The sequence below is a fragment of the Arvicanthis niloticus genome, chromosome 3, assembly GCF_011762505.2.
Source record: "Arvicanthis niloticus isolate mArvNil1 chromosome 3, mArvNil1.pat.X, whole genome shotgun sequence".
NCBI lineage: Eukaryota > Metazoa > Chordata > Mammalia > Rodentia > Muridae > Arvicanthis > Arvicanthis niloticus.
Genome location: NC_047660.1, coordinates 92,811,519 through 92,838,239, shown reverse-complemented (window position 1 = coordinate 92,838,239; position 26,721 = coordinate 92,811,519). Strand labels below are relative to the sequence as shown.

The window sequence follows — 26,721 nt, the reverse complement described above, 5'->3', positions numbered from 1 at the left end:
CAAGAGGATCGTGGACGAATACATGTGAAATGCTTGTTGAAGATTATTTTCTTCATTATTCTTGATACTATGTTTATAGTATATATTATATAATGTATTTAATTTCTACTACCTATTCTTCGGTACATGAAACCATAATTCAGCATTTGTTATCAAAACGACTTTTGATCTTTCATTTTCTATTCTGTGTCTCCTCAATCTTTATTGGTGTCACCTATTCTGAACCATCTGTTTGATTTGCTACATATGTTGCTCTACCATCAAATTGACTTTTTTTAAGATCAGTATTAAAAATTCCCCTTATTCTGTATTCCCTCCGTGTTTTTTTAGCTTGACTCTAGAGTTCTTTCTATTCCAGCAAAGAGTTTCCACTCTTTATAAAATAAATAAATATTTAAAAATGAGATTAAAGAGTCATAATGGTCCATTTGTGCAAGTTTTTTGAAAACATTTAAACATACAAAAGTCCAAAATAATCTTCAAGATATTTAGTATTTTACAATTTAAAAGAAAAAGATCCATTATATAAATTTCATAAGAAAGATCTTCTTAAGACTACATATAAAAACTGTAAAAGAGGATTATGTGTTACATAGGAACCAACGTACATCAGTGGAATTCATTTTCCTCGTGAACATGAATGAGTACTTTCACACCACTATTAACTGGAAAAGTGCAGAAATCGTTTTAATTTTCTGAAGTCACACACACACACACACACACACACACACACACACACACCTAGATATAGCCACTCTTAAACAGAAAGACAAATTACAACTGCTTCTTGAGTGCAGCATCAGGGCACAGCAAAGCATGCTCCCTTGCCCCCCACTGTGTGTTGGGGAGGTGGTACTATCATTTCATCAGTAAGATTCCTCTAGGAGGAAACCAGGAGAAACTCACTCTACAACCTAAACAAAAGTAACAACAGGCTCAGTGGATAAAAGTCCCAAGGCTCTGTAATGAGAAGGATACAGAGTGAGTAGCTTTGCATCATAAACGTTACCTCTGTATCTAAAGTTGAGCCTGAAACAATGCATGACAAAACTGACACAGGCACTTTCCACCACATAATGCAGCTTTGGAAAGTATGTAACTCTTAGAAATACAGGTAGACTGACTAACTACAGGTTCAAATTACGTAGCTTCTTATTACAAAGTCGACTGGAAAAAGTACAAAAAGCATACATTTTCATTCATTTGGAAATGGAAAATATTTGTATTAATATATATTCTTCACTTTTGTTGCCCTACAAATGAACAGAATGCCTAGCTACCTTCATGCAAATAAGATGTGAGGATTCAATTTTCAAAGCAAGCAACAAACATGAAGACCTGCTGCCAATACAGATACATCTCTTCTTCAGCTCTTATTCCTTGGAGGTCTTTGACGATTTCATGGTCTGCAACTTCAGCTCCTCTATCATCATCTGGAGCATCTGTCTCGCCTCTGGCTCCTGTCTGAGTTCATCCTGGAGTTCTTGCCTGTCTGCCTCAGCGTGGTCTAGCCTTTGCCTCAGTTCTGCCAGCTGGGCTGCATACTCAGCCTCTTTGCCTTTCTCAAAGGTTGAGTCACAGGTGCATTTCTGCTTCATCACCTGCTCCAGCTTTTTCTCCAAGTTTCTCTGTCCAGTATAAACTTCCTCCATCCTCTGAGCATGGTCGTTCTTCAAAGACTCAGGCTCTTTCTGTAGATGCTGCTGCTCTTCAGTGAGCTCCTTCATCGCCTTTGAACTGCTCAGCATCTCCACTTCCATCTGCAGCTGCTGCTTCTTCTGCAGAATTGAGTTCAGCTTCTCCTGCTGTCTTACATAGGTTCTCATCATATATTCCAGTTTATCTTCAGGGATTACAGTTCATTCTTCTTTTAATTTATCTGTTCCCGCTGTCTCCATAGCTTGCCCACTGCCTTCCCTGTGCTTGTGCCACTCCAAAGCCCACACACATCACCTCTGAAGTCCCTGGGCCCTTGGCTTGCCCACATCACTGTGGAGACAGGGCTTCCTGCAGATGTCATGCCACCTCTGGCCGCCCAAGGGACAGCGAGGGCAGTGGGCAGGGGAAAGGAGGGAATGAAGCCAAGGGCCCCTGGCCAGCCAGTTCTTCGCGCTGTCTGGCATATTGTGGTTCCTTGTGGTCTGCATGCTTCAGGCTGCACAGGACTCTCCAGCCCTGGCCGGGACGTGGTCCTGGGGCCTCAGCAGTGCACATGCCTACGCCAATCTCCCTCTCCCCCTTCCTGCGTGTACCCCAGGCTGCTGTCCCTGCTCTCCATTTGGGCGACTGGTGCACTGCACTGTCTGCATTCCAGGCACAGACCTAGATTTTTAATATACAAAAAACAAAATTTGCATTAAAAGGTATCACTTTGGGTATTGGGGTACACTTCTGATTGAGCATTACCAAACATATAAAGCCTTTGACTAAAACTTTAAAAAAATATATAAAAGCAAAAAGGAAAAGGGGACATGTGATAGGGGTTTTCTAGGGAGAAGAAATGGGGAACGGGGATGGCATCTGATATGTAAATAAAATATATAATAAAAAATGGAAAAAAAAGGTATCACTTCAGCACTCCATCTCGAATTGATCAGACACTTAAGGAATCTGAGACTGACAGCATTGTCAATTCAGCTGGTATTTATAGAACATTTCAAAAAGATTCAACACATCATTTCAAAAGTACATAGAAAATCCTCCAGGATTTTCAAATCCAAATGTCAGATCCCAAAATAAATCTCAATAAAATAAAGAGGAGCACATTACATAAAGATTATCATCTGATTACAATGGAATTAAGTGAGAGCATGTGAGAGAAAGAAATCTGGAAAAACACCAAGTATTTGAAGATTTAAAAACACATCTAAGTTACGAGTGATGGAAGAAGTCACAAGGAGGAATAATTAGGTGGAATACAAACTCAACACAGCAGCACGTGTGCAGTGAGCTGAAGCACTGCCTGCAGGACATTTGAAACTGGAAATCCTTGTGTCAGAAGAGAAGAAAGGTCTTGGGTCAAGAACCTACCCCTCTCCTTAAGGAACCAGAGTGTTGGTGCCAGAACCCAAAGAGCAAAGGGAACAAACGCAGCAATACATCCAGGAGCAGAAAGAAAGCAGTTGCATTAAAATTAAACTCCGAATAGTGTATCCGTGTGTGTGTGTGTGTGTGTGTGTGTGTGTGTAATGTAGTTCACTAGACCAAAAATAACAACAAAAAGCAAAAGAACAACAACAAAAACAACAACAAAAACAACAGCAAAGAGAAATAGCACCAATCATTACAATCAAGAATGAATACAAGGGTATTGCTGTCAACTCTACATACTTGAAAACTATTACAATGTGAAATTATGAATAGATTAATGGTAACAAATTGACCAACTTGAACAAAATAAACTATTTATAGAATTGTGTAAACTGCTGCACACACACAGGAAGAATCCAAATATAAGAATAAATTTATAAGGAGAAAAGGTATCAATTAATGATCCAAATCTTCTTGTGAAGAAAAGCCAGCACCAGATGCTTTACTGGTGAAATCTGTAAAATATTTTACAAAGAAATAATGACAATTCTTCATAAACTATTTCAGAAAATAGGACATTTCACAACTTATTTTATGAAGCTAGAATTGCCATGCTATCCAAGCCAGAGGATATAACAAGATAATTAATTATACAGCAATACTTTAGAGTAAAGACATGGAAAGATTCTTCCAAATATTATCAAACTGAAATCTGCAACCTAAAGTAACTACATGCTACAACCAAGTAGGGTTTACTGAAGAAATGCAATGTGAATTTAATATCTCAAAAATCAACTTACATAACAGAAAATATTATTGAGATAAAGAAGGTGGGTGGAATATGTTCTGGATACAGAGAAGAGCCAGCAAGGGAATATGTGGAATAGGAGAAACCAAGGACTTTAAAAAGTACATTCCTGTAGGACCCTCTCCAGATGGGGTCCCACAGGTCTCCGGCTTGGCTGAGGATAGGGTACAAACAGCCATTGTCCCAAAAGGGTCTCCGGGGTTCAGAAGCTCGGTCGACCAGGTGCCTGGTTGTCTCTCATAGCTTAGCACCCCACACATTTCAAAAAAGAAGGAATAACCTAGGTATGACAGTGCAGGCCTGCAATCTCAGCACCCCAAAACTGATCCAGAAGGATCAACCTGGGCTGTAGCAAGAGAGATCTTGCCTCAAAAAAACAGAGGAAGTGTGGAAATAAAAATAAAGAGAAGAAATGAATGTTCAGTAGATGAGTACTGCTAACACTCTCAACAAAAAAGAAAAGTGAGCTGAGAATGTGGTGGAGTGCATGCTGAGCAAGCACAAGGCCCTGGGTTCAATCCCCAGCATCACAGAAGGAAAGCAAGACTCAGCCACTGAATTGAGCCACAGAGTATGATGGCAGCCCATAAGTAAGTATCAGGGAATGTATTGCAAATGAGAAATGGAGCAAGCTAAAAGAGAATGAGGAACAAGTGGACAGAGGGAAAACAGAGGGCTTTCTCAGAGGCTCTTGCTTAGAAGGACAACAGGGAAATGTGTCCAGTGCCCAAGGAGAACAGAAGAGGGTACTGGATACCCATGGAGCTGGAGTGGCAGGCATCTGTGAGCTGTCTGACAGGGGTACTAGCAACCAATTCAGGTCCTTTTAAAGACCAGCACCTATTTACCACTGAGACATCTCTCCTGCCCCCAGGATCAGTGATTTTGCGATCACATGTGGTAGAGGAAGATGCTAGTAAGGGCTTTGTGGGTGAATAGAAGGGAATAATTGCTGTGATGGGCTGGGAAGAGAGGGGAGTGGAGAGAGGAAGGTCAGGGAAAAACTGATGCAAAGGTCCAGGTCCCAGTGGGACCACAGAAATGTCAGGGTGGAGGTTATAAAAATAAACAAAGCAGGAAGGAAGGAAATACTCATTGCAATGAACTGCTTTAGGTGAGGATTTCAGGTTGTGCTATGAGAGAAAGCATGAGAGTGGATACTGGGGAGGAGTGGAGAAGAAGAAACATCAGAATTGAGAACATCAGGAAATGGAGTGGGCAAAGTGTCAGTGGGCCCGCTTAACACTTGTTGAAGTCATGACGAATAACAGATCACAGTGTAGAGAAAGACAAAAACCCAGTTCAGAGACATTCAAGGAACGAGTAGAAGTAACTGCCAAAGTAGGAGATGAGTCCAGCAAAGAAGGTGCCAAGTGCCATTGTAGACCAATCCTTCAGTGACAAAACAGTTGTGTTTGGACAGCACGTTGAGAAACAAATCATTGACACAACCTCAGGAATCTGTGGGCTGACTAGAAGATAATGTGTACCCCATTTAAAGTAAATGAAGGGAGCTGGGGAGATGATCCAGTGGGCAAGCATTTCTTGTGCAAGTGTGAATATCTGAGTTCTCATCTCCAGCACTCATGCAAAGCCAGATGTGGCAATTTGTGTCTGCAATCCCAGCATTCCCACTGGCAGATGAGTGGAGGACAGAGGAGAAGCTCCAGACCCTCTCAAACTGGATACCTCATATAGACCTGCAGAAACAAATAAAAGACCTTGTTCCAAACAGGCAGAAAGACAAGAACTGACACTGGAGGTTAGCTCTGACCTCCTCAGGTGAGAGGTACTCCCCCCCCCCCCATTTTCTATTGCTCATCATCCAAACACACAGAGAAATAACATTTAAATAATAACAAATAATGTTCAGTAAAGGCTGGGGTAACCTTTTTACACTGTGTGAAGATGTATCACTCTGTGTTTTCAATTTTTACTTCTGTGCAGCACAGAACTAAATGCTGGGAGGACATTGGTATTGTAACTTCTATGGCCCATCACCTGCCTTATGATTGTAAGCACTTGTCCTTCCACACCTCCTCTGATAACTTGAAAGTCAGACAGCCTTCTATTCCTAGAGGTAATCTAGAATTGTATCAGAGATTGTCTGATTGGTTGTAATAAAGATATGATGGCCAATATCTGGGCAGGAAGTAGGACATGGAACAAGGGGGGAAAGACAGAAAGAGATAGAGACCAGACAGAGAGACAGAGACAGTCAGAGACAGACAGACAGAGAGAGACAGACTCTGGGAGAAGAAAGCAGACTCAGGAGAATTGAGATCCGTCATCATGGAAGGAACAGACACAGACTACAGCAGAGTAGAGTGGTATGGAGCTAGTCACATGGTGGGTTGTGGGCCAGATAGGTTAAGTTAGATGAGCTAGCTGGGAGACTGCCCCAGCAAAAGGCCTAAGCTTTAAATTATAATAAAAGTCTCATGTCATTATTTATAGCTCTGGCAGGTTGAAAGTCCTGTTATAGGTAATGGAAATGTTACAGTGTGATGAAACCAGTCTAAGGGGGCAAAACTTAGCTTCAGCCCTACCAGCAATAAGATGTGGGCAGAGAAAACTGGCTTAATCTTAACAGACTTCAGTTTCTACATTGGATACAGATTAGAAGGTTCCTAAGACTCCTACAGACCTAACATCAAGTAATTCCATGACATGAAATAATGATTATTTCTAGGTACATTAGGAAAAATATTTAATTGTCTAGCATGTACAGAAAGAAGAAAGTGAAGAACAAAAGACTCCATAATTCATCCAGTCTTAGAATGTGCTGTAATGCTCATTGCTGTCTGTGTTTGAATATGCAGGGTGCCAAGCACAGACTGTAACCTGTGCTCCTTCATGTCCGCCTTCATCAAACTGTGTTTGCGTTTCTGCTAACTCTGTCTGTCGCTAGCTACACCACAACTGCTTCTGTCAAAGAAATAGGATAGCACTGGAACATATTACAGGAGCATCAGTGTGTAACACATGCTCTAGTGTGATACACACTCCAAATTTTATATGATTCATTTATTTTTAATAAATATATATGATTCTATTATTTTTAATTAAATGTATGTGTGTATGTATATGTGTGTGTGTATAAAAAGAAGTATTTGTTATATCAATAAGTACATTGGGCAGGTGAGGTTAGTATCACGGCCCATGACAAATAAAATGTGTTTCTGTGTTTGAGTGTGTGTGTGTGTGTGTGTGTGTGTGTGTGTGTGTGTGTGTGTATGTACATGAGTTCAGATGTCTGGGAATGTCAGAGGCATATGCTCCCCTGAAGCTGGAGTTACAGACAGTTGTGTGCTGCCTGATTCAGGTTCTGGGAACCAAACTCGGATCCTCTGAAAGAGCAGCAAGCACTATTACCCACATGAGCTTTCTCTCAAACCCCAAATAATACCTTTTTTCCCCAGGAAGCAAAGAGAGATGTTACAATTCAGGAACCATACACTACTCTGGTGAAATCACACGAGAATCTATTTGTTTCCCTGGAAGTTAACTTAATGAATGAGTGCAATAACACTTGACATTGGCAAAGACTTGGACTGGGGTATGTAGTTCAGTAGTTGAGTACTAGACGACCATAGACAGGACCTGGCTTCAACACCCAGCACAACAACAACAAAAAATATCTGTCTAAAATAATATTGAGATTGGATTGGAGATCAAAATCTGGAGGATATAACTCAAGTAAAGTGTTGATGCCCACACTGCCCGGCTTGGCAGCCACTGTGTTGCAGACCTTTCTGCCCCATGCTTTGGGTCCAAAATGTCTCAAACTACTCTGTTGCTCTGGACTGCAGGTCAGGGCCTAGCAAGAGATGCAAAGAATGGAGACAAGACAGGGTGTGTCATCAAGTCCAGTTTCTTGTTTATTGTCTCTCTTCATGTCTGTCACCTATTGTCTCTCTCTGAAGGGAAGTTTTTATACACTTTGTCACGTGCCTTGCAGGTGTGGATGTGACATATGCCTTACAGGCATGGATAGCATGGATACCACATGCTCCTTGTAGCTGTGGGCACTAAACAGCAAAACAAGATACGTGGGATAAACAAGGTATTTATCAGAGTGTGCTCAGCTGTTGTAGGCTGTTGAAAAACAAGTCTCATGTCAGGGTATATGGTTTGAGAAGGCTGCAAAGCTGATAGCCGCTTTCTGCTACAAGTCAGCTCCCAACGGTAAAGGGGATATCATGACAATTTTTTCTTTGTAATTGTAATTTTAGGCCTATATTTTAAATATGTTTAAGAACATTCAGCATACATTTTAAATTTCAATAGCGAGCCAGCTACCTGCTATGTACCCTTGTAGGGGATTATGAAGAATAAGTCAGGCACACCCCCTCCTCTCTTTTCTAACATGTTTGAGGGGTCACAAGATACCTCAGTAGGTGGAGGCACTTGTCCAACTGGTAAAGGACCTGGGCCTTGTCTCTGATGGCGGGCCTAGGAGGTAGAAAGAGAGAAAGTAAGCTGGCCTCTTACTTCTACACATGTTACCGTCCTCTCAGAAAACAGTCGGGGGCCATTTTGGAAGGAAGCCATCCAAATGAGGAGCACTGGGCCGCAGGACTTGCCAAGATGTCACACAACAACAGGAAGGCTCTGTTGGCCTTGTTGCTTCTTTCCACAATCTTTCCTCTATGATGGTCTGTGTATGCTCAGCTCAGGAAGTGGCACTAATAGGAGGCGTGGTCCTGTTGAAGTAGGTGTGGCTTTGTTGGAGTAGGTGTGTCACTGTGGGCAAGGGCTTTAAGACCCACATCAGAGTTACTTGGAAGCCAGTTTTTCTCCTGTTTGTCTACAGATGGAGATGTAGAACTCTCAGCTCCTCCTGCACCATGCCTGCTTAGATTCTGCCAAGCTCCTGCCCTGATGATAATGGACTGAACCTCTGAACCTGTAAGCCAACCCCAACTAAATGCTGTCCTTATAAGACTTGCTTTGGTCACGGTGTCTGTTCACAGTAGTAAAACCTTAACTAAGACACCCTCCCAGTCCTATCTGCAACGACTCCTCTTTCTCTTCAATCCTGTTTTCTGTGCTGCTTTATAGACATTCCTCTGAGTGTGTAGCCTCAACCTCACTGTAAAGTCAAATCTGGCCTTGAAATCCTGATGCTCCTGCCTGTACTTGAAGCAGTGTTCTTGAATTAGCAAGGGGATGGATGAATAAAATAGCTATTACAGGTTTACATCCTAGGTAGGTGATGGACTTTCCTGGCCATCACAAAACAAGGCTTTCTCCCTTTTCATGGGTAAGTAGAACTGCCACTTCTGACCTCCTTAAGCTTTGCCACTATGCACAACTAACTCTAACATGAGAAGAGTTGCTTCAATTCTTGACACTATTGATGCTTTCCACAAGTTCTGCTGAGGCTGGAGTAGGTAAGAACAGGGTACATATTTATGACCTATATAATGCATATGACTGCATAAAAGTTGAGATCTTCAGAGAGTTCACTCCAAAGGAGTTTTGTTTATTTAAATAAATAAATTTATTTTTACTGAGTCTATCCTCACCCACCCGTGAATCTGAATGCCTTTGTAACGAGCATTTTGTAAATTACATTTATTCATTTTGTTTGTACATGAATGCATGCATGCTGGCAGTGGGAATGGAGAGTACTGTGTATATAAAGATTAGAAGACACTTTGTAGGACTTGGTTCTCTCCAACTTTCGAGTTCAGGGATCAAACCAGATAGTTAGGCTTGGCAGTGAGTGGCTTTACTCACTGAGCCATTTCAAGGGCATCCTTATAACTGACTTTGACCAAAAGAATGCAGTAGTAAAAGTAATATTTTGAAACTTTTGGATCTGACCCACCAAAGACCCAGGGACTTGTGAATACCACACACAGGATATGGGTACTATGCTTAAGACACTTGGATGCACAACTATGCACAGAGAAGCTGTGTGATTGTGTTCTTCTGCAGCTGCTTGCACATGAGGTAGGAATTAAAGCATCTGGATCCTCTAGACCCAGACAAGTTGTCCCAACCAACCATACAAGTGGGGATGGAACAAGCCACTGAACACTCACATGCAAACTGTGCAAGCCTGAAAAATAATAGCAATTATACTTTTAAGCTACTTCGTTGGGGGGGTGGTTTTTTCAGATCTGGACAGCTAAGAAAAGATCTGTTTCAAAACTGCTCTTAAGACACAACCTCCAAAACACAGTAGCATTTAAAATCAAAGCTTTTCTTCAAACTCATAGCCCAATTACAAAAGTAATTATTCCTTGTTTTTATAGTTTTCCTTCTAGGAATCTATGACAAAGATACCCTGGTAGAACTAAAAGGAAACATTTTGTATTCTGTGGTGTGTGGTGTGGTGTGGTATGGCGTGGTGTGGTGTGTGTGTAGGTATTCAGGTGTGTTTGGAGGCCAGAGGTCAATGCTGTGTCTCTTCCTTGATCAATCTCTACCTTTTCTTTTTGAGACAGGAGGCCAGAAGATAACAAACTTCCCAGACACAAGTTCCCAAATTTCCATGTTGAGAATCCCTAGACATGTTGACACATGGCATTATTTTTAGGTAATATTAGTGTGGCTACACATTTGGAGCTTTTAGGGTGTTGCTTGGTTTTGGAGGGTTGTTGTTTGTTTTCCTTCATTTATTTATATCTTTCCCTGCTGGATGTCTGTGCACCACATGCATGCAATTACTCCCGAGGCCAGAAGAGGGCATGGCCTTTCACCTAGAGCCAGAGTAATGGGATTGTTAACTGCCCTCTGGGTCTTTTGTGGATAGACAAACGCTCTTAATGGAAGAGCCTTCTCTCCAGTCCCTACATTTGATCTTTTTCCTTCCAGACTTGTGTGGTTTTTAATTGAAAGAGATTATCCCAAAACAAAGATACAATTTACTGGAGACCTTAAGGTACAGGTGCATGAAGATTGCATGCTGGTTTTGTTAGGTTACCAGGCACCCATGCAGTACTCTTGTGGGTTCAAGATTAGGCACTAGAATCACAGATTGTCAGGTTTGGAGAAGATCTGTCACTTCTCATCTAGGATAACCATGCAGATTAGACATGAAATGCCTAATGATGAAATGTCGAATTGGGAAGATCTGAAGCTTCAGACTATCCTGCCAGGATGGAGCCTGAAGCAGAGGTCACATGCCTCTAGTGGAGGGCATATCTGTGCAAATCAACAAGGGAGAGCAAGCGGTGGTTGATGTTGATCTTTAATCACAGTAGATTTCAGAGTGTATTGATGAACTCTTTCTTCCAGTGGATGCTTCATTCTTGTGAAGTTCCACTGGAATAGATCTGATTTCTGAGACTAACAGTGAGTCAGAAAATTAATGCGTGAAGGAAACAATCCCCTGCTTACACAAACTAAATATTGAGAAAATATTATCCATGTATTATATAATTAAAGGTATAGGACAAAGATATTGGTGTCTGGGAAACAGGGAAAACCTGGGGCACTGGACTGTATGGCGCATAAATTGACTCAGGTGGTTATATTTATTATTGAGAACAATTTCCCACATCTATGGTCCCCAGAGAGTTAGGTGCTAACAAAAATGTCTTACCCATGTCAAAGTCCTAACCAACTCTCCCCATCCAAAGAACTTCACTTGTCATGAAGCAGAGAGAAATCACTAACTTTGGATGGAGAGGTTGCCAAAGGATATTTGGGGGCCACATGAGAGGCTCCAGCAAAGGACACCAATGAAATTGGACAATTTGGGGACATACTGAGCAGCTAGGGCATGTCAGTTCCCAGTGACATCATCTGGAATGCCTTCCTTGGACAATCTCTTGTATCTAGGAAAGAAGTAGAATCTTCTGTGATGTCACCTGTGTTGTGGTGACAACTGCCTGTAGGATATTTCTTCAGTGCCTGTTGGGTTCACAAACAGGCATGTTTTCCAGGCTGTTTAGGCTATTTCGGAAAGAGAATGGCGATCAAGGAGAGAACACTCCCAGTAAGAAGGAAGCTGGCCTCCTGTCTTGTAAAAAAGGAAGACTGAAATCATTCTGGGGAAGGCACAGTGAGTCCTGGGTAGAGTTGGGGAACTTCCTGGAAGAAATAGGCTTGATCTGGGCCTTCCAGCAGTATGCCTTACAAGCTGGAGCCTTGGAATTTCTCAATGGCAGAACAAGAGTCAAGAATTTCTGATTATTAATTTGACAGAGAGCCGAGTACTGACAAGCCTGCAGCTACTTTTCTGGGAGCTATTTCATTTCATTTTGAGTGGCAAAGAATGTCAGCAGGAGGCATTATGGGATTAACAATGTGTCCATTTATGGTAGGAGTTGAAGCCCTTCATTCTCTAGATGATTGCAGGTTAAAGGAGTCTCTGAGGACAGAACAGAGAAGGATGCTACCCTGGTCATGTGTGGGGTCTCAGATGCTTTGGGTTTCAACACACATGATTAGACCTTGATGGTGCCAAGCAACATGAACTCCAGGATTTACCTGCATCCCATCTGATAGGAGCTGACAATGATCCCTAAATCTTCATGTCTGAGGCAGCTTATGGATTTCAGTGCAAGGGGTCCTGTAGTAGGGAGTGTGGCATATGTATGATGACGAAGGTTGGGAAGAGGGATATAGCTGAGCAGAACAGCTCAAAGAAGCTTTTCTGCTCCCTCTGGGATTCACCCTATCTCTAGCTTTTCCTCTTCTTCACCCTTCTGTTGGGGTCTCAGAATGGTCTCTCCTGCCTCTGGGCCATTAACTCTGCAAATTCCTAAGTGTTTATCTATCTCCAGGCTCTGCTAGGCAAACATCATCCCAGAATTCCACCATCAATAACCAGAAGCAGATGACAAAATTGGAAGAACTGAAATTGAAGATCAAGAAGATGAGCTTTGAGGAGGAAGAAATTAGTGAAATGCTGAACCTGTACAATTATGATGATTTGAACTACAGGTAGTAATTATGCTCAGTCCCCTGTTGACAGTATTGTGCCCTCTCTATTAACCCCAGATCTCCTCTCATCAAAGGAGTGTGTCATCTCTATTCATGCATGTTAGAAAGCCCTGACAGGTATTGAGTAGTAGGATATTTGGCCTGCAGGTTATCACTGCTTTCCTCTGAGTTTGGTCCTTATACTCTGAGACTATGGCACCTCACTGGATTTAGTTGGCATTCTAATTGTGTTTGTGGGTGGGTTGGTGTATATGTGTGTGAATGTAGTTGTGTGTGTGTGTGCACGCTGTTCAGGTTCCGAGGCTCTGGGAACTTTGATGGGGTTTGAGGATTTGTCTGATACACAGTTTGCAGGTCAGTATAATGTTGAGTCCAAAGAGGCCCAAATCGATCCACAGGGTACTTTGCTCCTTCTGTTTGCTCTGGTGTCCCATAGGACTCTCCTGGGGGTGGAGGTGTTACTAAGCTTCTTTCTGGAAATACTATTCTTGTCCTCTGAGAATTCATGTAACAATAGGAACCAAGGATTGAGATGCCTGCCTTAAAAAAAAAAAAGTCATCAGAGATATCTGTTGGGCCAAAGCTTGTGGCAGAGACTAGGAGAAACTTCTCACAGAACTAGTGTATTCCTTCAGGCTCACACAGGATGCTCTAGAAGGTCTGCTCAGTCCATTTGGTCCCCTGGCTCTGCTGTCCTGTGCTCAGGATTATAAGTTTAATTAGAACCAATAGAACCCAGTTCCAAAGAGCAAGGATGTGGCATATATTATTGGCTGTGGTAGTTCAGGATACAGCCATTTTGCACATGATCCTTAGAGAAATATTTGCTCCTTGGGCCATGCTCTAATACAGGATGAACATCGAATTCAATATCATTAAAAGTAACCATGAAAAGACCATTATGAATATCCAGAAAATTACTGAGTCAATAACTGATGCCATGGAGAGATACAAGGAGGTCATAGAAGAAAACTATGCCTACAGGTGAGTGACTGACACAGCTGAGACCCCAGCACTAGGCAGGGAATGCTTCTGTCCTTCTAGGACTTTGAACAAATGTCAGGGCTCTGGTTCTATACTATCTGTTTCTTAAGGGGAACTCTGCCTTGAGGCAAGGGTCATAGATTTGTAAGTCTTGGACTCAGGTGTCCTAAGTCTGAAGATTGTATAAGTATATAAGTTTGTAAGACCTTTCAATCTTTATTCTTCCAAATTCAAGATCCTCTACATAGAAAACATTTCCACCTTGATGGGAATATCAAGTAACACTGAACCTCTAGGGCTCTGGCAATAGATTTAAAGATCTGGGATCCATGACAAAAATGGAAAGAGTGTATTGATGTTGGTTCTTCTCTCCTCTCTCAGAGGGGAATTGCCTTCTATCTACTGATGGTTTTCTAGTACCAGGGACAGATAAGCAACCATGAGGAACATTTCCTCTTCCTTGATGGACATAATCCCTGTTGCTGTCAGGCCTTACAGAAGTACTTTCAGTCTTGTGGAATGTGGCTGGTCTCTGGGTGTGACCTGTCTCTGACTGGTGCTGATAAGTATACTGGAGACTCTAGTCTGAGGCTGTCTAGGGACGAGGGCACTTGCAGGGATGATGGTACTGGGAGGAGTGTTAGGCCAATGGAAGCTGGCTGGGAATCAGCATTTTTTGTGGTTCAGCACCAGGCACTGCCAACTCCTTATAGAATGTTCTCAACTGAAAGACAGTATCAGGGTATTGCTGCAGAACGGGAACAGAAATCTGCTGGTAGAGAAGAGTGAACCACAAGTGTCCTATGGAGAAGACAAGAGCTTCTGTGAGGAGGCCAACAAGAACATCTATGTCCCAAGTGCCAAGCATCAGCAGGTAGGATGAGGCATCAGAGGCAGATTGGCCTCATGTCTAACCAGAAACATAGACAACCAGTGTCACTGTCAACGAAGTTATCAAGGCCCTCAGTTATGTCTGATCCAAATGTTCATTTTAATTCCTCTAGGAAGAACAGCAGTGTTATGGGTCTCACTTGAATCATCTGCTTTGCCTGCCCTAAATTACCTTTTCTTCCAACATGACAGATTCCTCATTGTTTTCTGCTCACTTATGACTTTTGGTGTTTCTCTCTCTCTCTCTCTCTCTCTCTCTCTCTCTCTCTCTCTCTCTCTCTTTCTCTCTCTCTCTTTGTGTGTGTGTGGTGTGTGATCTATAGTGTGAATTCTTGTGTGTCTATGTGTGTATTTGGACCAGCTGTGGATTAGTGTGTTGATACTAATGTTTTATGTTTGTTTAATGCGAGGTGATTTTGCAAGTGTTTTTGATATGGGTGTTTGTATATACAATGGTTTGTGTGTTTCTGTGTGTGTTGTTAATGTGTGTCTCTCTGTGTGTATGTGTGACTTTCTTCTGACATACACCTGTATGTGTCTCAAGATGCCACATTTAATGAGTAAAGCACTCTGAGATTTCAGTTTGCTTCCAGGAAATATCAAATACATCAGTTCAATAATTCTGCATCTAAACCTAGCTCACAAGTGAAACAGGACACAAAAAAACTCTTGTAAAGTCAGATTTTTCAAATGATTAGAGACAAAACTGTTGGTTCTCATTGAAATCCTTTGGAGCAAATCAAAGGAATATTGTGCATGGGTGTAAGGGGGAGGTTGTTGTATAAAACCCATGTGTTTATACACTTTTCTGCTCTTGGCAAATTGTCAAAGCCCACTGGAATTGAGAGACTGAGTTGCTTGGAGCTGCATCTGCATCCATCATAAATCCCAGAGCTGTGGGGCAAGAACAGGGCTGTTTCAGGAGCTTTTGAGGGTCATGATACTGTAAAGCACTCAGCCTATGTTATCTGTGTAGCATTCTGCAACTGCTGTTATTGAAATTCGCATTCTCTGAGTTAACATCAGCCTCAATGGGGGTTGGGAGTCATGAGGACCTTTAGACAGGTCTGGTAGTATAAAATCGGGTAGGTCTATGAGAAGCCACATTCAGAAAGTGGAAAAGTAGTCCCATTTACCCAACAAATCAGAACAAGTAGTAGATGTACACAGAGCAACTAGGGCACATCAGGGTTGCAGTGTTCTGCACAGCAGCCCTGAAGGAGAAACTATCCAGATGTCCATCAGCTAAAGAGTGAAAATGAACCATTTGGTGCAGCCCTTCCATGGACCATTGCTCAGTGTGAGATAATCCAAACAAGCATTTGACATTTCAACTAGTCAGCCTTATCTTACTCAAACTATCCCTGACACAGTCACATTATGGGGAGAAATTGGTACATTTCTATCCTAGTTATGGGGATTTCTTATTATTCTGGGCTCATAGCTTTGGACACCAGGTCAGTCAGGCTATGGCAAAGGAAGCTTCTATTGGAAGAGGCTGTTGACTTAGGGACAAGGCTGACACAGTGAACAAGAAGCTACTCTACCACCAACATGTGACACAAGCCTGCTCTACACAGCCTTGGGAACTTGCTGAGCCAGGTTAGATAATAGGCCAAGAAGCCTGATTCCAAGTTCAGTTTAAGAGAGGAAAGCACATCCCTGCCTGACCTGTCCATATGCTATGCCACTATGCACCTATCCCATTCAAGATTTGATGTTTCATACCTGGAATATATACTGAGCAATTTTTATATTAGCAATAACTGAAAAACTAAACTGGTTACTGCAATATACCATGGTCATATTGTGTGAACAGAAATATTTTGTATGCTTGAGGTTATGCCCTACAATAGCCATAGACATACAGGGGTATGTTCTGTTTCTTCATGACCATCACCTTATAGTTCAGTGACTAGCCTTGGGAACATTTGCCTTTAACACACTCTTGCTGATTATAGGACCAGGGCAGTGCCCATGGAGTTCATGTGAGATGGTTTCTCTGGGTATTTCCAGATAAAGGGATTGACAAGTGGAACCCAGGTAGGTTCTAGCACTGAAGAAATAATCATAGCCTTCACTTAAATTATTGGCAGGCTCTCCATAAGGTTTCTACAGGGTTTCCTAGGGAGCTCTCATCTCTCTTGAAGTCAGATTCAGACATTGCTACAATGTTCTCATTACTTAATATAATATACCTGGATTATAGGAGAAATATGGTGTTGTTTTTTTTTATTCCAGTACAGTGTGTAGTTCTCAGGTCCGTTTCTAGCAGTTTTTAAAAGCTGAAAAAATAATCCAGGCCCAGGTGCTCTATGATACTTGGGGATCAGGGAACGGCCTCAGCTGATGGGTCATGCTGGATTGTCCAGCTGAATAGAGCTGGTGTGGGAGGGATAGCTGAATTGACAAATCCTTACCAGGCCTTTGGCCCTTCCTTCCATAGTTCTGAATGCTCCAGCAGAAACTCATGGCACAGACCAGGACAAGATCTTCCACCGAGAGAACTGCTGTGTGAGGTGCACTGAGTGTGGGCAGCCAATGCACCACTATGGCATCTCATCCCTAATCACCATGGCAATAGATGGCTGCAGTCTCTTCTTCATCTTGCCTTCCTTGGTGTGAATAGGCCTTAATTTCATCTGGCCACTAGCCCAGCAAGAGTGCACATTTGGAGGAATTCAGAGAAGAGCTGAGGCACATCAAGAGCTGCTGGGCATCCAGGAAGAGTCTGAGACTGTACAGTTTTTCTTGTCCTGAGGGGTCATCAAGAATAACTTCATGAATATCAGTTAACAAACTTGCAGACTTTGAGCCAAGAACTGTAACATGTCTTATGCTCAGTCTTGGGAGGACATATCCTTCATACACACACTGCAAAAAAAGGAGACCTGCTTACATTTCTGTTGAAAAGATGATTTCCATCAGTAACTGCTTTTCTACTATGTTGCCAAGGCCAGCCACAGGCTGTAAGTCTGTGCTGCAAAAGGAGCAGCCAAGGAATGCTGCTTCCCACAGTTCTGGAGTTTGGATTTTCCTTTGAGTTTTTCTAACTTTGGTTATTTGGTTTTCCTTTGAAGTTTTGTTATTGATTTGTTGTTGTTTTGTTCTTGTAATTGATTTAATATTTTGATAAGGCTATACACTGTACATATTGACTGCTTGGTTTCAGTCACTTTTGAGTATTCTTATGTATTCTTATGAATGAAAGTGTGATCTTTAACTCTTCACTCATAAGAACCTTCCTTATTCAGGTGTGGTGTCACCATGTTGAAGTTCCACAGCTATCAGACAGAGATGGATCTCTAAATTCTCATGGGACTTGGGCTTCTTAATTAATTTGTGCTCTGGTGTGTCAGGTCAGTCAACAGGGTCTAGCAAGAGAGAGAGTATGGATGGAGGGGCAAGAGGCAAGTAGAATGGAGTGGAGACAGAGAATCTGATCAAATCCCATTTATTGAAAAGAAATCCTGGGTATTTATACAGTTTACCACATGCCTTGAAGCCAGGGACAAGCAGGGGATCACAGCTGAAGGTGCTTTACCAAGTTTGCCTTACAACTGGGGACACTAAACAGGAAAACAAGGTATGTGAGAAAAACAAGATGTTCATCAGAGTGTGCTCAGCTGTTGTAGGCTGTTTGCAAAACAAGTTTATTGTCAGGCTCTTAGGCTTGAGATGGCTGCAAAGAAGATAGCTGCTTTCTGCTAGGAGAAGGCTCCCAACAACTTCCAGCCAGACTGAGCTACAAAGGTGCTGGGACCCCACTCCTAGCAGAAAGCAGCCATCCTCTTTGCAGCCCTCTGGGGCCATATATTTGTAGGTTGATCCTTGTCTACCCTGACTAGAGACTTGTTTTTCTAGCATGATATTCTTGAGAGCAGCCACAACCGCTGAGCACATTCTGAGAATCATGTTGTTTTTCTGACATAGCCTGGACTTGTTGTTTAGTGTCCCCAGCTGCTAGGCACTAGTCATTAATTGTCTCCAGCTGCACTCCCCTGCTTGTGCTTATATACCCAAAATTGTGTTTCCATAAAAGAGACTTGATCACACAACTGTCTTGTCTCTATTCTTTGCCCCTGCATCCCCACTGTCTCCTTGCAAACCCCATAAAATGACCCTCAGGCCTGATCCTGGCATCCAATGTGGGGAAGGGAGAACAAGAAACTTTTTGAGGGACATTACTACAAGAAGGGTTTTTGACCAAAAATTCAACAGTGAAACAAAGATGGTCTCTGTGAAAACTTGCTGCATTGACACTGGTAAGTCATGACATGAAAATGGGGCAAGAAATAAGTCAGCATGAACTATATGTGGAACAGATGAGAAACTCTTTAAAGACGCAAGGCATAAAGCTGAAAATTCAGCATTTGTTGTCATTTTTAATTGCATTATAGATTTATGTCCCTGGTTTCCTCAAGAAGGAACCATTGCAGAGAAAAGATGGCATAGAGTCGGAAATGCACTTAAAGAATTTTACAGGCTATTTGGGCCTGAAAAAGTCCCAGTTACTGCCTTTTCATAGTGGAACTTGGTAAATGAAATGATCTCAACAAAGTGTCTGTTGATAGAGGCGATTATTGCAGGGGGTGATAAAAATTTAAAAGACAGTGAAAAGAAATAAAAAAGAAAATTAAGAAAAGGTTGATTTTTTTTAAAGGAAGATATAGATTTAATTTCTCTAGAGAGCAACCTCTCAAAGGTCATCCAGTAGGCCCCAAAATTTAGTTCAGACTTTAGAGATAGAAAATCCGAGGGGGAAGAAATCCAAACCAAATAGAGTCCCTCGGCCCAAAGAGAAATGACTCAGCCATTCAAAAGAAAAAGATAAAACGCATGTCCCCAAAATTAAAATCCAAATCAAGACCAAAGGATGATGATTATTTGTCTGAGTCAGACTCTGGTAACTTGAAATCAGGTACTGAGTTACCTTCCAAAGTCGTCCTATTCTTTCTGACTGCTTTGGCTAGCCATGTCTTTTGTGTTTCCACATGAACTTAAAATTGTTTTCTAATTCTGTGCATAAAAATTGGCACCGTTTCATAGATTACTTTTCACAGAATGATCATTTTCACAATATTAATCTTAACAGTCCCTGGTCATGGGAGATCTTTCTATGTTTTAGTGTCTTCTTCAGTTTCTTCAGTGTTTTAATGTTCGTTTAAGATGTCTTTTATATCCTTGGTTAGGTGCACGCCAAAATATTCTCTTTTTTTAGACAGTTGTGAATGGAATTGTTTCCTTGATTCTTTTTTCTCACTATATTTATCATTGTTAAATATGCTGGCTCGTTTATGGTTAACTTGACACTTGCTAGAATCAGTTGGGAAGAGACACCCTCAACTGAGAAAATGCCCCCATAAAAGTGTCCTATAGGCAACTTTATTAGACTGTTTCCTGAATAATTATCGATATGGGTGCATCCAGCCCACTGTGTGTGTTGCCAACCCTAGGAATTGTTCTGAGTTGTAAAAGAAAGTAGGCTTCATGAGGAGTGAGACAGTAGGCAATATTTCTCCACAGCTTCTGCTTCAGTTTCTGCTTCGATGTTTGTGACTATGTTTAAAACATAGTCTTCATAGAGACTTCCAGGCAAATGAGTGTTGTTGCAGAAGCAGAACATAAACATAACAAGTGGATCATAACAGCTACGTGATACAGAAACATGGTTTCAAGTTGAACATCACTCCAAAGTGATCAGAACAGGTGCTCACAACAACATGTGGTCATAATTATCTTGAGAAGAAATAAAGGCATTTTTGCCATTCTGAAAGAGGTAGTACACAGCCATTTGAGCTACTGTTATTGATAAGCTATAGGCCAATCCTTGAAAAATGTATTTAATCATAAACAGCAATGAACATACTTTTTCTTTAGTGTAAGACAGTTTTCAAGCCTAAGATGGAGGCAGGCTGGTTTATCAATATTATTTAAATGGCTATTTCTTTTCTAGGAGAGATTTGAAAGGGTGTGAATTCAGATACAAGGAGAGGGAGAGAGGATCTTAGAAGAGTTGGTGGAGAGGAAAGCACTTAGAATGTGTTGTATAAAAAAATTCAATAAATGAAATCTAGAAAAGAAAGAAAAAACTGGCTGCATTATTTTTTCAATTTGAAATTTTGAGTGAACCTAAATTCAAAAATAAAAGATGAATTAACATGGCAGACAAAATTCCAAGAATGCATGAAATGATCTGTACTGACCACATTTAATGAGGTTTACAATGAGAATTAGAAGTAAAATGTAGAGCAAATAGATGTAGAAAAGTGTGTGAGAAAATGTAAGATTAAGACAAAGTGGTCATTATTAAAGAACTGAGTGCAGTTAAGAAACCTAACAGCAAAACACTGAAAATCTGGAGTGGTGGGTAACACACTGCATCTGCAACATTAAAATCAGAGGACATCTTGTAGGTGGTTTACTTTTTTTTCCAATCATGTAGGTATAAGGGGAGGAGCCTTGATTTGGAGAGTTGGCAAAAAGGACTTTACTTGTTGAGCCAGCAAACCACCTGATCACCTCAGTCATGGAACTGAAGAAGCTCTGTACCTATACTGAAGTTCTCTGTATATCTGTCCATGAGTCATAAAGAGGTGATACTTTTTGCTCTTGGTTTTGACAACACCATTCTGTAGATGCATAGGATTACTTCCTCCACAGTCTCAGAAGTCACATGATTCAGGGGAGCTTCACCAGAATCAGTTACTCATCTGAAGAAACATGTCCTGATTTACTGTGGGACCTACTATGGTAAAGGTGCCTCTTCTACCTGTGGGGGACAGTTCTGATGTTATGGTCCTGTTCTCAATTATTTCATGGCCTGTCAGTAAAAAAGCCATGGGCTAATTGGTGGGTAGAAGGTGCAGGTTCCTTGTGGAAAAGTGGACAAAAGGAAGGGGAGCATGCTTTGGAGAAAAGAAATTTACAGGAATGTGAGGCATCAAAATAAAGTGGCCACACAGTCTGCTCCTTCAGGCAGGTGGTCAGGGGCATTTTGCAGGGGACAGATGTAACTAAAAGGGTAAAATGTAGGGGAGGTGGAAGAGGTGGAGGTAAGAAATTGATGAAGACACTCTTTTCCAGTCTGGAGACAGTACAACCCTGAGAGGACAAGTAGAAAATGAACAACTCTGTGTGTGTTTGTTTGTGTGTGTGTGTGTGTGTGTGTGTGTGTGTGTGTGTGTGTGTGTGTGTGTTTTAGCCTCAGATATAAGAAAAGCTAGGATGTTAGATGCTCTAGAACTGCAGTTACAGACAGTTGTGAGATACCATGTAAGTCCTGGGAACTGAACCTGGTTCTTCTGTAAGAGGAGCAAGAGCTCTGAGCTACTTATCCACAGTTTATTTGCCATCTTGTGAATAAGGTGAAGTTAACTCTTTCAGTTTACATCAAGAACATTTCCCAGTTTCTCTTTTCTTTTTCCCTCTTGCTCATTTTTGGCAATATGTGGGAGCATTTTTTGACTGTTAAAAAATGGGAGAGGAAAAAGTGCTACTGGCATCTATTGGGTAGAGACCAGAAATGTGGCTCAAATTTTTCAGTGAATGGGACAGTTCTTTTTAATAAAGAACCATCTGGGGATGGGGAAATGACTCATGTAAAATACTTGCTACATAAGGCCACCTAAAAGCCAGTTGTGGTGGTATGTGTCTGTAGCCCAGTGTTAAGGTCAAGAACAACAATTCCCTGTCCTAGCCCAAAGCCATTTTCATGCCTGAGGCCTATTTCTTTGTTCTAGTTTAAGATTTAGATTTCTGCCTATACTTACTTCTTTGTTCCAGCCTAGTGTCAGATTCCTGCCTGCAGTCCATTTCCATGTCCTTGGCCTATGTCAGATTCCTGCCAGGCAGCCCCCAAAGGTATCCACACTTCCCCCGTTTGATTGCGTGAACCAGACTGAGCCTGTCTTAGGTCATTCTGACAAGAAAGTCTTCCTTATTCTTCATGGTATATGCATTATCATAAGGAATGCACTTCTGTCTTAGGTTGGTAAGGCTCTTTACAGAATCTTACCCATCCTTGGCTTGCCAGCCTGTTAAATTAATAACTCTGTCTGGGGGTCCATTATCAGTTTCAAGTCATGTACTTTGGATGCCAGCCGGTTGATGTAGTTAGAGATGAATTTAAACACGATGGGCAGGAAGAAAATTATTCCCAGGACAAGAAGAGCTAGCCTGATCAAGCTATGTATACCATTCCTGAGGTTTGACCAAAATGGAAATACTGACCTCAGGCCATGGATAATTTCATCAGCATCATTTGAAGCATCAAAGCTCAACAGAGCAGTATTCTTTAAATTCATAATCTCACTATGCAAAGATAACACACCCAGAGAGATGTTAGGATTATGCCAGATATCCTACAGGTGTCTTTAAAAGCTTTTCTAATTATAATGACAATAATAGTAAATTTTAGAAGTAACACTACTCCAATGATATTTGTCATGACAATTGGGGTGGTTCCTAACTCTTGAACCCTGGACCCCCTCAGGTAATTTGAGTAGGTTATAGAGCATCATCCATTGTTCCAGATACTTGTATAATATTTTTGTATACTCAATACATTAGTAACAATTTTTTGCTAGATGGTTAACAAAAATAGTTGTCTTAACTCCTTGTGTCAATGCTATTGCAGAAGCAGTGGTGCTAGCAATCAATGAAATTAAAGCTGTTATACCAGCAATAATCAAGCCCACTACCCTCTTGCTTCTGCTTAAAGCCTAACTCACTTCTTCCAGCACTTTCAAGCTTTTTTCCAGAGAAACAAGGTTTTCTAATACTCAGGGCAGTGAGACAAAAGCTGGTTGATAGACCCCTGTAACAGACATGTCAGGTTTCAACACACTAACGTAATTGGAAATTATACAGTCAATGAAACTTACAATAAACACTGTAGAAGAGACAAAGCCAATTTTAGCTTGACAAAAGAGCCTTAAAACATGCACTAGCCCTTGTTTGAAATCCAGATCCTGTCTCAACTTTATCTCTTGCTATCAGAACATCATAATGAACTACAGCTAACTTCCAAATATGTCTCTGACAATTTGTCCGGATACATCCTTCAAAATGTAGTCTGTTATTTCCAATATTGGATTGATTTCTAGACCAGTACATGATTGAGTCCTAATAGCTGGTCACCTTTAAGAAAAATACAAGAGACATTAAAATTTCTATTTTGATTCTCTATCCCACAAGGTCTAAAAACTTGAGGGAAGGCAGCTTGTCCCATCTGGGATATAGTCAAGCAAAGGTGGGTCAGGAATATATGTCCACTACAGCTCCCTCGTCACCCTTGTCAGGGCACTCAGCACGGTCACAGGTTGGCATCATTCTTTGTCTCAGCAACAGTATGTCTCACCAATCTTTTTAAAGTTCCATGGGCCCCTTCTGCAATACCTTATCCTTGAGGATTATAAGAAAACCCCGTAATAAATTGTTGACAAAAAGTTTCAACTGCCCCACTACAACTGCCAGACCCATTGTCTGTTTTTTAAAATTGGATATTTTATTTACTTTCCAATGTTCTCCCCTCTCCCATTCCCCCCCCCAAACCCCTTATCCCATCCCCCTCCTCTTACTTCTATCAGAATGTGCCCCCACCATCCTCCCATTTTTGCCTCCCTGCTCTTGAATTCCCCAGCACTAGGGAATCCAAACTTTCAGGGACCAAGGCCCTCCATTTCTACTGATGCTTGACAAGGCCATCCTCAAATAACTATACAGGTGGAGCCATGAGTCCCTCCCTTTGTGTTCCCAAGCTGGAGGTTTAGACCCTGGGAGCTCTGGTTGAGTATTTTGATACTCCTTCTAAGAAGGACCAAAGTATCCACACTTTGGTCTTCCTTCTTCTTCTTGAGCTTCATGTAGTATATGCATTGTGTCTTAGGTGTTGTGAACTTTTGAGCTAATATCCACTTATCAGTGAGTGCATGCCATGTGTGTTCTTTTGTGATTGGGTTAACTCACTCAGGATGATATTTTCCAGTTCCATCCATTTGCCTAGGAATTTCATGAACTCATTGGTTTTAATAGCTGAGTGGTACTCCTTTGTGTAAATGTATAACTTTTTCTGAATCCATTCCTCTGTTGAAGGACATCTGGGTTTGTTCCAGCTTCTGGCTATTATAAATCAGGCTGCTATGAACATAGTGGAGCATGTGTACCTGTTGTATGTTGAAACATCTCTTGGGTATATGCCCAGGAGTGGTATAGCTTGGTCCTATGTTCAATTTTCTGAGGAACCACCAGAATGATTTCCATAGTGGTTGTACTAGCTTATAACTAACAGAAGTTATGAACCAAATGGATTTAACAGATATCTATAGAACATTTTATCTTAAAACAAAACAACATACCTTTTTCCCAGCACCTCATGGTACCTTCTCCTAAATAGGCCACATAATTGGTCACAAAACATGCTTCAACAGATACAAGAAAATTGAAATAATCCCATACATACTATCAGATCACCATGGACTAAGGTTGGTCTTCAATAACGACAAAAACAATGGAAAGCCCACATTCATATGGAAACTGAACAACACTCTACTAAATGCTAATGTGGTTGGAAAGAAATAAAGAAATTAAAGACTTTTTAGAATTTAAGAAAATGAAGAAACATCATACCAAAACAGAAATTGAGGAAATTCAAAAAATCATCAGACCCTACTCAACATAAAGCCTCTACTCAACATAAATTGGAAAATCTGGATGAAATGGACAATTTTCTAGACATACCAGTTACCAGAGTTAAATCAGGACCAGATAAACCATCTAAACAGTCTCATAACCCCTAAAGAAATAGAAGTAGCCATTAAATGTCCTCCCCACCAAAAAAAGTACAAGACCAGACTATTTTACTGCAGAATTCTACCAGACCTTCAAAGAACACTTAATACCAAGTCTCTATAAACTGATCCACAAAATAAAAACTGAAGGAACACCACCCAATTCATTCTATAAAGTGACAATTATGCTCATACCTAAGCCACACAAAGACCCAAAGAAAGAAGAGAACTTCAGACCAATCTCCCTTATGAATATTGATGTAAAAATACTCAATAAAATTCTCACAAACCAAATCCAAGAACACATCAAAACAATTATCCAACATGATCAAATAGGCTTTATCCCAGGAATGCAGGCATGGTTCAATATATAGAAATCCATAAATGTGATCACTATATAAACAAACTCAAAAAACCACATGATCATATCACTAGATGCTGAGACATCATTTGACATAATTCAACACCCCTTCATGATAAAAGTTTAGAAAGGTAAGGAATTGAAGGCCCAAACCAAAACATGGTAAAGCAATATACAGCACACCAGTAGCCAACATGGCCGTCCTATTTCAAAGATACCAAACAACCAAAACAGATGGTACTGTTTAGGAAACTGAGAAAATCACACTCAGTAACAAAAGATCCAGGACTTGATCCCAGGGTGATGTTGTCACCCTCAGTTCACTTCACCATACTGTCACCATGGCTACACATTCAGTGTGGTTTCTGACACCCAAATCAATATCACTTCTTGGATTTTCATTTGTAGACAGAGCTGGCCCTGAAACTGGCTCTGCCATTTAGGGATATGAGTCACAGAAACTGACAGGTGTAGTAAAGAATCATGTGATTCCTGGTTGACCCTGCCACTTCCAAACTCTGTGACCTGAAGCAGATGCCCTATCATTTCAAGGACCCTATATTTGGAACTCATTGTTAATTCCCACATTGTGAGGACCTTAAAACTAGTAGTGGCAATCTCGGCCCTCTGTCAGCCTCCCTGCTTGGCTTCTCAGTCCCAACACTGTGGATGGAATTAAACAAGGTGAGTATATTTTAGTTACATAATCCATATTAAATTTGGCATGAACTCTGGACAGACTTCATAACCACCAGGAACATGTGGCCTCCCTTCTAACCATTGGCTACTACAGGGTTCCCTCTCCATTTTTTTCTATTTTCTTGCCTGATCTAAAGAATTAGCCTTGAATACTCAGATTCTGGATAAATTGCCTTTCCTTGAGACACTGGGTATGGGTTCTGTCTCTCCTTAGGCCTCTGTATATCAAGCTAAGTTCTTAGTAGAGCTGTTTC

General features: G+C 41.2%; 1 protein-coding gene across 1 annotated transcript; it reads left to right on the top strand.

Annotated features, from left to right (window-relative positions):
• Positions 1-11,632: 11,632 nt before the first annotated feature.
• Positions 11,633-20,644, top strand: LOC117705676 (uncharacterized). Its single transcript, XM_076931518.1, has 3 exons — positions 11,633-11,858; positions 12,583-12,742; positions 13,595-20,644. Exons 1-3 carry the CDS (start codon positions 11,729-11,731, stop codon positions 13,728-13,730), a joined length of 426 nt encoding a protein of 141 aa, XP_076787633.1. The 5' UTR covers positions 11,633-11,728; the 3' UTR covers positions 13,731-20,644.
• Positions 20,645-26,721: the final 6,077 nt, after the last annotated feature.